Raw genomic sequence first — 12,375 nt, 5'->3', positions numbered from 1 at the left:
TGGGCTCCCATAAAAGTTTCAAAGAAGAGAGAAGAGCCGGGTGTGGTGGCACAAGCCCGTAATCTCAGTTCTTGGGAGGCTGAGACAGGAGGATATCAGGTTTGAGGCCACCCTCAGCAAATTACTGAGACCCTCATCAACTTAGTGAGACTCTATTTCCAAATAAAAAGTAAAATAGGCCTAGGAGTATATACAGCTCATAGGTAAAATGTGCCTGGGTTAAATCCTCAGTATTTCCCCCTCCCTCACATACACAAGAGAGAGGATTATGGACCTAGTATTCAGTATGTCTCACTTCAAATTCAGTCACCTCTCTTACACACAGGGATCCCTTCTAAGACCGGAATAGATGTCTGAAAACTCAGGTAGTGCCCCCCACCCCCCCATATATGTTTCATTCTTACCACAGAGCTTAGCAACCTCGGCATGCCACATTTTTCTTTCCTTACTAAGTAGGGAATTTGACCTTTTCACATGAAAGAAGTACAATGGCGCTTACCTGAATTTCCAACATTACTACTCTTACACTTTAAGGCCATTATTAAACAAAAGAAAGTTTCCTTCAACCAAGCACTGAGACACCACAGCACCTGATTTGATCACCGAGGGAGAGCGCTGCCCAGTGACCAGTGTGGGTGGGTAGCACATACAGGGTGGAGACGCTGAACAAAGGGATGGTTCACGTCCTGACCAATATGGCACAAGATTTCACCATGCTACTCAAAAAGGCATGCGATTCAAAACTTAGGAATTATAGTTATTTCTAGATTTTTCCAGTTAATATTTTGGACCTCCTGTCTCAGCCTCCCAAATGCTGGTATTACAAGCTTGTGCCACCGCGCCTGGATAACTGAAACTGTGGAAAGTGAACCTGAAGATAAGGGAGGAAGTACTATAATAAATGTATGGGGGAATATCTGCATTCCTAGTGGGAAAAACAACAAAAAAGAAAAAGGGCCAATGAAAAAAGAACCGTAAGCCAGGCGCGGTTGCACAAGCTTGTAATCCCTGCTTTTGGGAGGCGGAGTCAGGAGGATCGCGCAGGTGCGAAACCAGCCTTACTGGCTTAAGAGACCCTGTTTCCAAATAAATTATATATATATATATATATATATATATATATATATATATATATATATATATATATATATATATAATCTGGGAGTGTAGCCCGGAGGTAGAAGGGCTTCCAGGATCCCCAGTACCACCAAAAAAAAAAAAAAAAAAAGAGAGACCCTGTTTCCAAATAAAAATGTAAAATAGGTCTGGGAGAGTAGCCCGGAAGTAAAAGGGCTTCCAGGAACCCCAGTACCACCAAAAGAAAAAAAAAAAACAAAAAAAAACCATGGAGGCTGAGACCAGAGGATCGTGGTTCGCGGACAGCCTCAGCTACTTAGTGAGGTCCTCTGTAACTTAGTGAGACCCAGTTTCAAAATAAAGAATAAAAAATAGGGCAGGGGGTGTAGCTCGGAGGCCAAACGCCTCTGGGTTCCATCCCCAGACCCGAGAGAAGAAAAAGAAAAAAGAACCGTGAGCAGCACAAAAGGCAGGGTTGGCAAATGTGTGGGCACACATACACACATAAATTAAAAATAAAGCCGGGCGTGGTGGCACACGCTTGTATCCCAGCATCTGGGAGGCAGAGGCAGGAGAATCGCAGTTCGCGGACAGCCTCAGCTACTTAGTGAGGCCCTTTGCAACTCAGTGAGACCCTGGTTCAAAATGAAGAATAAAAAAATAGGGTAGAGGGTGTAGCTCGGAGGTAGAATGCCACTGGGTTCCATCCCCAGTGCTACAAATTAATTAGTTAACTAATTAATTAAAAATAGCTTAAAAATGTGTGCTAGGGCCGGGCATGGTGGCAAATGGTTGTCATCCAGTATGTAAGAGGCTGAGACAAGGAGGTCACAAGTTTGAGGCCAGCCTCAGCAACTTAGAAAGACCCTATTTCAAAATAAAATATAAGCCAGATATGGTGGTGCACACCTATAATCCCAGTACTTGGGAGGTTGAAACACAGGAGGATAGCACTTCCAAGGACAGCCTAAGCAGGTAAGACTCTAATTAACCTAGTAAGACCTTGTTTTAAAAAAAAATTCCAGGTGTGGTGGTGCACACCTAAAATCTCAGTATTTGGAAGGCTGACACAAGAGGATCCCAGGTTTGCTACCAGCCTCAGCAACTTGTGACATCTTTCACAACTGTTTGAAACTGATACCCTGTTTCAAAATAAAGAATGAAATCAGGCCAGGGCTGGAGCTCAAAGGTAAGATGTCTCTGGCTTCAATCTCCAGTACCACAAAAACAAACAAACAAACAAACAAACAAACAAATAAATAAATGAGCTGGGTGTATAGCTTGGAGGTAGAATGCCCCTGAGTTCAATATCCTGTACCAAATAAATAAAAATAAATAAATAAATAAATAAATAAATAAATAGGGCTGGGTGTCTATAGCTTAGAGGTAGAATGTCCAGGGCTTCAACCCCCAGTATCACAAAATAAAAATAAAGCCAAGCATGGTGGTGCATGCTTGTAATTCTAGTACTCGGGAGGCTGAGCTAGGAGGATTGCAGGTTTGAGATCAGCCTTGGCAATTTAGCGAGCCTCTGTCTCAAAATAAAAAAATAAAAAATAAGTCCAGTCTACAACATTCCCCACCAATTAATTAAGAATGTGTGTATGGTACTGGGGATGGAACCCAGGGGCATTCTACCTCTGAGCTATACTTCCAGCCCGATTTTTTATTCTTTATTTTAAAACAATGTCTCTCTGAGTTGCAAAGGGCCTCACTAAGTAGCCGAGGCAGTCCGCGAACTGCGATCCGCCCGTACCAGCCTCCCAAATGCTGGGAATACAAGCGTGCGCCACCATGCCTGGCTAGTGTGTGTGTTCAGTATCAAATTACCACAGTCCATGATATCACAGCTTTCTCTTAATAGAAAAACAAAACAAAGCAAACAACAACAACAACAACTATTATTCAGCCTGCGTAGAATCAAGACCAAGTGCTCCTTGGTTCCCAAAGGAAAATCACTTTTGACTTTAGACTTTGAAAATCCCTAAGATGCTACCTTAAGTGAAAGAAGAAAGAAACTTTTTTGTTTTTTTTGCGGTGATTTCTGAGTAAGGGATATACACTCGGCTCTGCTTTTTCTCCCGATTTGCTGACGTTTCTAAAATTGTCAAGTCTGACTTTGCCTGTGGAATTATCAAACTCTCCAGCAAAGGGCTCCGAGGGCAAAGGCTCAGGATGAAAATAAAGAACAGGGAAGCAACAAGCCAGGGCTCTTGCCCTGGGGCCAGAGGTGAGAGTGTCCGAGCCCCGCCCCATCTGCGGAGGGCAAGAGCTGGCAGCAGCAGGGAGAGCTTTGGGGGCAGTGTGGGATGACCTTGCGAGTGACACAGGTGGATAAGGGCAGCACAGGGTGGCTGCGGTGCAGGGACCAGGAGGATCCTTCAGGTGGCTGCCAGGGCACCAGGCTGACTCAAGGGGCCCAGTGGAGAGTTAGCTACGGGGGAGCTGAGAAGCCTGCAAGAAACCCCAAGACGCAGCAAATCAGAGTTTATTTCTGTTTGGGTCAAAGGCAGGGAGGGAGCAAGGGACACCAAACAGGACCTGGGATCTGTGATCTCTATTTGCCAGGTTCCCAGCAGTCAAAGCAGAGGGAGGCAGCCCGGGGGGTGGGGAAGGGTATGCAGCTGGGCTCTACAGACAGACTGCTGGGAAAAGATCCTACTCTATCTCTTCCTGTTTTGTAATTTCTTAGTTCTAAAATGGAGAGGACAGCCAGGCGTGGTGGCGCACGCTTGTCATCCCAGCATTCGGGAGGCTGAGAGCGGAGGATCGCGGTTTGCGGACAGCCTCAGCTACTACTTAGTGAGGCCCTCTGCAACTTAGTGAGACCCTGTTTCAAAATAAAGAATAAAAAAATAGGGCCAGGGGTGTAGTTTGGAGTCAAATGCCCCTGGGTTCCATCCCCAGACCCGCAAAAAAAAAAAAAAAAAAAAAAAAAAGGAGAGAACAATATATCTTTCTCTAGGATTGTGCCCTACATTAAGAGCTTAAAGCACTTAATTTGTTAAGGCATAATAAATATTAGTGACTTATGATTAACTACTTCATCCTTATCATAACCATCACCATCATTACCATCACCATCAACACCATCATCATCACTATCCAATCAGCAGCAGCATCACCATCACCACCACTACTATCATCATCATCACGACCATCATCACTATCATCACCAGCATCATCATCATCACCACCACCACCACCATTAGCATCACCAGTATCGTCACCATCACCTCTCCCACCATCATCCTCATCACCATCATCACCAGCCTCACCATCATCATCATTACCACCACCAGTAGCACCAGTATCATCCCCATCACCATCATCTTCCCCACTCCATCATCATTACCATTATCATCATTACCATCATCACCACCATCATCATCACCAATAGTAGCACCAGTATCATCCCCATCACCATCATCTTCCCCACTCCATCATCATCATCATCATCATCATCATCATCATCATCACCACCATCACCATCATCATCATCACCAATAGTAGCACCAGTATCATCCCCATCACCATCATCTTCCCCACTCCATCATCATTACCATCATCATCATCATTACCATCATCACCATCATCATCATCACCAATAGTAGCACCAGTATCATCCCCATCACCATCATCTTCCCCACTCCATCATCATTACCATCATCACCATCATCATCATTACCACCATCACCATCACCATCATCATCATCACCATCACCTTCATGGTGACTATTGGGAACTCAGCCAGAGGCCGCGGGCTTTGCTGTGAGAAAGTCTTCCTCGTGTCCCTTTCATGCTGTTTCTCCAGGCTTGATGCAATGGAAGCATCTTTGCATCAACAAACAAAACTTTGGAAACAGAGCATGAAGAATTGTGCTGTATTAGAAATCAGGCAACCAAGCCAGTCGTGGTGGCATGTGCCTGTAACCCCAATACTTGGGAGGCTGAGATCGCAGGTTGGAGGGCAGCCTCAGCAAGTAGTGAGACTCTCAACTTAGCGAGACCCTGCTTCAAAATAAAAATAAAATAGGGTTGGGGTGCACTTTGGAGGTAGAACACCCCTGCGCTCAATCCCCAATAACACACAGACACATATAGACAGACAGACAGACACACACACACACACACACACACACACACACACACACACACACAAGTGTTGCTTTAGTTATACATGCAAGGCCAGCTCAGAAGTCGACTTTTGAGCTCAATTTGCCAGTGAGAACCCACTTACCCTGCTTCTTCTTGGACCTTGGGACCCACTTTTTACCAGTCATAGAACTGGTCCTATCCTTAGCAGGGAGCAGGTTTTGCTAAGGGCCAGTGTCCTGCTTCCTCCTTGCCACACAACATAGAGATTTGAATTTGACTTTTGCAGCACTGGGGATGAAACCCAGGGCCTCAGGCACGCTGTGTACACGCTCCTCCACTAAGCTACAGTCCAGCCCGCAGGGCTTTTAAAGGGAGCACTTTATTCCCCTGACCGCCCCCTACAAGGATTTCCATGAGCCACCATCTGATTACGTAGGAGCTTCCCCAACAGGTAGGACACAAAGACTACAGTGTAAACCAGGCATGGTGGTGCAGATTTGTAATCCCAATTCCAATACTTGGGAGGCTCAGACAGGAGGATTGCCGGTTCAAAGCCAGCCTCGGCAACTTAGGGAGGCCCTCCACAACTTACTGAGACCCTGTTTCTAAATAAGAAATAAAACTGGGCTAGGGGGTATAACTTGGAGATAGAATGCCTCTGGGTTCAATTCCCAGTACTCCCCCTGCCCAATAAAAAGACTATAAAGTAGTGAGACATGGTGGAGCTTAGCTATAATTCTAGTACTTAGGAGGCTGAGACAGGAGGATTGCAGGTACAAGGCCAGCGTCAACAACTTTTTCTTTTCTTTTTCTTTGTGGTACTGGGGATTTTTTAAGAACACAGTGGCCGGGCGTGGTGACGCATGCTTATAATCCCGCGCTTGGGAGGCGGAGACAGGAGGGTCGTGCAGGTTCTAAGCCAGCCGTGTGCGCTGGCTTAGGAGACCCTGTTTCCAAATAAAAATATAAAATAAGCCGGGCGTGGTGGCGCACGCTTGTAATCCCTGCACTTGGGAAGCGGAGACAGGAGGATCGTGCAGGTTCGGAGCCAGCCGCTAGCTCTGGCTTAAGAGACCCTGTTTCCAAAAAAATATATAAAAATAGGTCTGGGAATGTAGCTCGGAGGTAACCCCAGTACCACCAAAAACAAAAACAAAAAAACAACAAAAAAAATATAAAATAGGTCTGGGAGTGTAGCCCAGAGGTAGAAGGGCTTCCAGGAACCCCAGTACCACCAAAAAAAAACAAAAAAACAAAAAACAAAACAACAACAACAACAAAAAAAAAAACACAGTGGTGTTTTACCTCTGAGCTACACTCAAAGCCCTTTTTTTTTTTGCAGGTCTAGGGATGGAACCCAGGGGCATTCGACCTCTGAGCTACACCCCTACCCTATTTTTTATTCTTTATTTTGTGACAGGGTCTCACTGAGTTGCAGAGGGCCTCACTAAGTAGCTGAGGCTGTCCGCGAACCACGATCCTCCAGTCTCAGCCTCCCGAATGCTGGGATGACAAGCGTGCGCCACCATGCCCGGGGCTCCTTTTATTTTGAGACAGGGTTTCACTAAGTTGCTGAGGCTGGCTTCAAACCTTCTGCCTCAGCCTCCCAGGTACTAGGATTACAGGTGTGTGCCACCAAACCCAGCTCAATCTCACCAATTTAGCGAGACCCTGTTTCAAAATAAATATAAAAAGGGTTGGGTGTATGCAGCTCAGAAGTAGAATGTCCCCGGGTTCTATCCCCAGCACTACCACCACCACCAATGACTACAGGTGTATCCTACCTGCCCTCAGAGACAAATGGCTGAAGCACCTCACTCTCTTGCTACTTTCTGGATGCAACATCAAACAGGGCAGCATAAGTCTCTGTTACAGATCTGTACTCTCTCTCCCTCCCTCTCTATTCACAGCTGTGTCTCCGGCTTTCTTTCCTGGTCAACTGATGCCATTTCAGCCTGAGTCGAGGTTTCTGGTTTGTTAAGGAAGGTATGCGCCCGGGTTGCTTTGCTATGTTTAGTAAGTGTTTTTGCTAATGGTTTCACTGATATTTAAGCCGCTGAGCACCTGCACCTGAAAGGGAAAGGTTTAAATACCTCGCAGATTAGAGTAACTAAGAAATTCCGCAAAGATGACGGAAACCCAAAGCTCTTCAGCCATGGCCCAAGCCGGCCTTCGGTGGGAGAGATCACGCGGTCACCCCGCGGTCTCAAACGTGAGCAGCCTCGGAATAGCGGAGGAGCTTTCTGTTTCTTTTGTGGCACTCGGGATTGAATCTAGGGGCATTCTGCCTCTAAGCTACATCCCCAGCCCTATTTTATTTTTCATGCTGAAACAGGCTCTCACTAAGTTGCTGAGGCCTTGCTAAATTGCTGTGAATGGCCTTGAACCCAAGATCCTCCTGTCTCACCCTCCCAAGGACTGGGATTACAGGTATGCATTCCCACACTTGGCTATGAGAGGGCTTATTTATTTTATTTTATTTTATTGCAAGTCTGGGGGGTGGAACCCAGGGGCATTCCACCTCTGAGCTACACCCCCTGCCCTATTTTTTATTCTTAATTTTTATTAATTAATTAATTTTTAATTTTTATTTATTTATTTATTTTTTATTTATTAATTTAATTTTATTCTTAATTTTTAAATTTTTTTTATTTTTTGCGGTGCTGGGGATGGAACCCAGAGGCATTCTACCTCTGAGCTCCACACCCAGCCCTATTTTTTAATTCTTTAATTTGAAACAGGGTCTCACTAAGTTGCGGAGGGCCTCACTAAGTAGCTGAGGCTGTCCGCGAACCTCAATCCTCCTGTCTCAGCCTCCTGAATGCTGGGATTACAAGTGTGCACCACCACACCCGGCTTCCCCTGTATATATATATATATATATTTTTTTTTTTTTTTTGGTGGTACTGGGGATGGAGCCCTTCTACCTCTGGGCTACACTCCCAGACCTATTTTTTATATTTTATTGGGAAACAGGGTCTCTTAAGCCAGCGAGACTGGCTTCCAACCTGCACGATCCTCGTGTCTCAGCCTCCCAAGCACGGGGATGACAAGCGTGTGCCACCACACCTGGCTCTTCCCCTGCTTTTTTGAAATAGGATTTTGCTGAGCTGCTGAGGAGCTTGCTAAATTGCTGAGGCTGACCTAGAACCTGCAATCCTGTCTCAGCCTCCCAAGTACTTGGATTACAGGCAATGCGCCACCATGCCCAGCTCTGACCTGGGCCTTCTAGACAACCACAGTGGGCGGCCTGTTGACAGCAGATTACTCCAGGGACTTGAATACAGTGAGAAAGATTTGCAGCTACATCCCCCATCCCGCCTGGGCTCCTGCACCTCTTGCCTTCTTCCATTAGTCTCCCAGCTCAGCCAGGATTTGAGGTTGGCTATTTACTTCTATTTTTGTTGGGCGTGTTTCACTTTTCCTGTTCCCAACTCGTAAAATACTGGTATCCAGCTGGATGTGATGGTACGTGCCTGTGATCCAGTCCTTGGGAGGCTGAGACGGGGAGGATCACCGCACTGAGGCCAGCCTTGGCAACTTAGCAAGACCCTCACTCAGCAAGTTAGTGAGACCCTAGTTCAAAGGGAAAAAGTAAAAAGGGCTGGAAGGTGTAGCTCGAGGGTAGACTGTAAGATCCCCAGTATCAGACAGAGGGATGGATGGATGGATAGATGTCTGTACATTATAAAGCAGATAGAGCCGGTTGTTAACTCTCAAGTGCAGCTGTTGGTATGTGGATGGTCACTGTATAATCCCACTCCCCTGTCTGCTTGTAAATCTTCACGGTAAACTACGAGGGCAAGGAAATCTGCTCGCTTTCTGACCATCCCCATTTCCTCTTTTTCCCTTCGGTTCTTTTTCCTCTCTCCGGGGCCGCAGGTGGAGGGAGCTGCAGGAGCAGAGGAACAGGAGGAGGAGGAGGCCGTACACTCAGCTTCTGTCCCTCTGCGGCTCCTGGCCTCCCGCCCTGTTCCCTTAATAGACTTGGGTGGAGAGAGGCCAAGAACCAGGAGGGCAGAAAGCCTCTGTCACAGACACTGGCTTTTCCCTGACATTTTCCCCAGAAAACAAATTCCCCAAACACCAACCTACTGATGGTAGAAGTGGCAACATGACACCGTCCTTACAAATCTCTGGTATTGACCACACAGCAGACTTTAAAAAAAAAAAACTTTTTTTTTTTTTTTTTTATGGTGCTGGGAGGTTGGATCCAGGGGCATTCTAGCTCCAAGCTACACCCCCTAGTCCTATTTTATTTTATTTTTTATTTATTATTATTATTTTGGTGGTACTAGGGGTGGAACCCAGGGGCTTTCTACCTCCGGGCTATACTCCCAGACCTATTTTTTATGTTTTATTTGGAAACAGGGTCTCACTAAGTTGCTGAGAGCCTCACTAAGTAGCTGAGGCTGGCTTCGAACCTGTGCGATCCTCCTGTCTCAGCATCCCAAGCACTGGGATTACAAGAGTGCACCATCACACCCGGCTCCTATTTTATTTTTTATTTGGAAACAGGGTCTCAGACTCACTTGCAGAGGGGCTCACTAAGTAGCTGAGGCTGGCCATGAACCTGTGATCCTCCTGTCTCAGCCACCCAAGTACTAGGGTTATAAGCACGTGCCACCACACCTGGCAAAACACTGCTTATTTAAACAAACAAACAAACAAACAAACAAACAAACAAACAAACAAACAAACAACATTTAAGCCAGGTGTGGTAGTGCATTAAGGCAGGCGTGGTGGCGCATGCTTGTAATCCCAGCATTTGGGAGGCTGAGACTTGAAGATCATGGTTCGCGACCAGCCTCAGCTACATATTGAGGCCCTTTGCAACTCAGTAAGACCTTGTTTCAAAATAAAGAATAAAAAATAGGGCTGGGGGTGTAGCTCGGAGGTAGAATGCCCATGGGTTCCATCCCCAGTACTGAAGAAAAAAAAATATATATATATATATATACACATATATATTCCAGAAGGTCAAATGGTCTGTTATTGGTAGAATGTATGTATTCATTTAAAAATTAAGCCGGGTGTGGTGGTGCATGCTTGGAATTCCCTGTGCTTGGGAGGTGGAGACAGGAGGATTGTGCAGGTTCGAAGCCAGCCTCGCTGGTTTAAGAGACCCTGTTTCCAAATTTAAAAAAATATAAAAATAGGTCTGGGAGTGTAGTCCCGAGGTAGAAGGGTTTCCAGAAACCCCAGTACCACCAAAAAAAAAAAAAAAAAAAAAAAAAAACCGAACTTAAGCCAGGCATGGTAGTACATGCTTATAAGCCCAGTATTTGGGAGGCTGAGACAGGAGGATTGCAGGTTCAAAGCCAGCCTTGACAATTTAGCTAGGCCCTCTACAGCTTAGTGAGACCTTGGTTCCAAATAAGAAATAAAACAGAGCTGAGGATGGAGTCCAGAGGTAGAATGCTCTGAGTTTAATCACACACACACACACACACACACACACACACACACACACACACACGTCATGAGAACAGACACTGTCACATAGAAAAATGGTCTTTAAGGGACAGTGCTGTCCTTCTGGAAGTGTTAGAAATGTGAGGGCACATTTTTTAGATGTCTCCATGATGAGATGCGCCACTGATACTAAATGGGTAGCAGGATGGGAAATCAAAAGAGCCCATAATGCACAAAGACAATTTTGTCTTTGTGACCAAAAAAAAAAAAAAAAGTGACAATTTTGCACAAAGAACTCCCCCCCCACACACACACGCTTGCCACAGATTCTCTAGACATCCCCGGAGGTGGCTAGCTTTCCATCCGCACCCAGGCCTGGGGCCTCCGTTATTTTACACGTACAGACAAGGCACTCGTGGCACAACTCTAAGATAAATTGAACTCTCTAAGACAGCGGTCCTCATGAAACAAAGGAAGACTGTTTCATTTGCCTCAGACCTCCACCCCTTCAGCTCCTGCGTCGGCTGGGCCTGGTGGTGGCTCCCAGTACTTGGGAGGCTGAGACTGGAGGATCGCAGGTTCCAGGACAACCTCAGCCACTTAGTGAGGCCCTCTGCAACCTAGTGAGACCTTGTTTCAACACACAAAAAAAGCAGAGTGCTGGCAGTGTAGCTCAGAGTGAGGATGCCCCTGGGCACAATCTGCCCTCTTCAGTCCTCCCAAGCAGGCCACCAGGGATCCCACGACCCTGCCCTGGGCAGCCCGGTCCATACCTTGCTGAGCCGGGACTCAAAAGCCAGCGAGGTCGAAGACTTGGAGCTCTTCATGCCGGAGGAGGTGGCGGGGAGTGGCCGTGTGCGCTCCGGGCAGTGGCTCCCCACCTTGACCGCGGGGCTCCAGGGCTTGGCCGCGCTCCGCATCTTGTCCTGGGGAGAGAGGGTCGTCCTTCTGTAGAAGAGCAGAAGAGAAAACACGAACCTTCAGAATTTGGACCTGACAAGTGACAACAGAAAGCGTTACCCCTGTGTGTGCGTGTGCGTGTGTGTGTTGCTGGGTATGGAACCCAGGGGCATCCTACCTCGAGCTACAACCGCAGTCCTATTTTTCAGTCTTTTAAATTTTATTTATTTATTTATTTATTTATTTATTTATTTATTTATTTTTTGGTGGTACTGGGGTTCCTGGAAGCCCTTCTACCTCCGGCTACACTCCCAGACCTATTTTTACATTTTTATTTGGAAACAGGGTCTCCTAAGCCAGCGCATGCAGCTGGCTTCGAACCTGCGCGATCCTCCTGTCTCTGCCTCCCAAGCGCAGGGATTACAAGCGTGCGCTACCACGCCCAGCTATTTTTATTTTTAAAAATATCAATTAGATGGGCGTGGTGGCGCACGCTTGTAATCCCAGCGCTTAAGAGGCTGAGACAGGAGGATCGCGCAGGTTCGAAGCCAGCCTCAGCTACTTAGTGAGCTTCTCAGCAACTTAGTGAGACCCTGTTTCCAAATAAAGAGTAAAATAGGTCTGGGAGTATAGCCTGGAGGTAGAAAACCCTTGGGTTTCACCCCCAGTACCACAAAAAAATCAATTAATTTTATTTATTTTTATGCATATTTTTTATTGAAAATAAATGGTATACATTTAAACTATACTTGGTGCCCTCTCTCCCCCACCCCCGCTTTCCCTTCCCCTCTCCCACCAATGATCGTCCAGGGTAACCATGCCATATTCATGCTTTTACACATATTCGGAGTCTTTTTATTTTTGAAACAGCGTCTCACTGAGTTG

At 46.3% G+C, this 12,375-nt stretch overlaps 1 protein-coding gene across 5 annotated transcripts in view; it reads right to left on the bottom strand.

The window, feature by feature from the left end:
* Positions 1–11,510, bottom strand: part of SPECC1 (sperm antigen with calponin homology and coiled-coil domains 1) — a gene marked incomplete at both ends in the record, with an annotated part of 188,287 nt that extends 176,777 nt beyond the window's left edge. For all 5 annotated transcript variants that reach the window (XM_080713175.1, XM_080713177.1, XM_080713178.1 and 2 more), the window contains one exon: positions 11,364–11,510. In XM_080713175.1, the coding sequence (XP_080569301.1) occupies positions 11,364–11,510 (147 nt within the window). The remainder of the gene's footprint in view (positions 1–11,363) is intronic.
* Between the last annotated feature and the right edge of the window lie 865 nt (positions 11,511–12,375).

This window comes from Muscardinus avellanarius (genome assembly GCF_963383645.1).
Source record: "Muscardinus avellanarius genome assembly, chromosome: 16".
Classification (NCBI taxonomy): Eukaryota; Metazoa; Chordata; class Mammalia; order Rodentia; family Gliridae; genus Muscardinus; species Muscardinus avellanarius.
The sequence above is the reverse complement of the archived record's forward strand: the minus strand, read 5'-3'. Positions and strand labels throughout refer to the sequence as shown.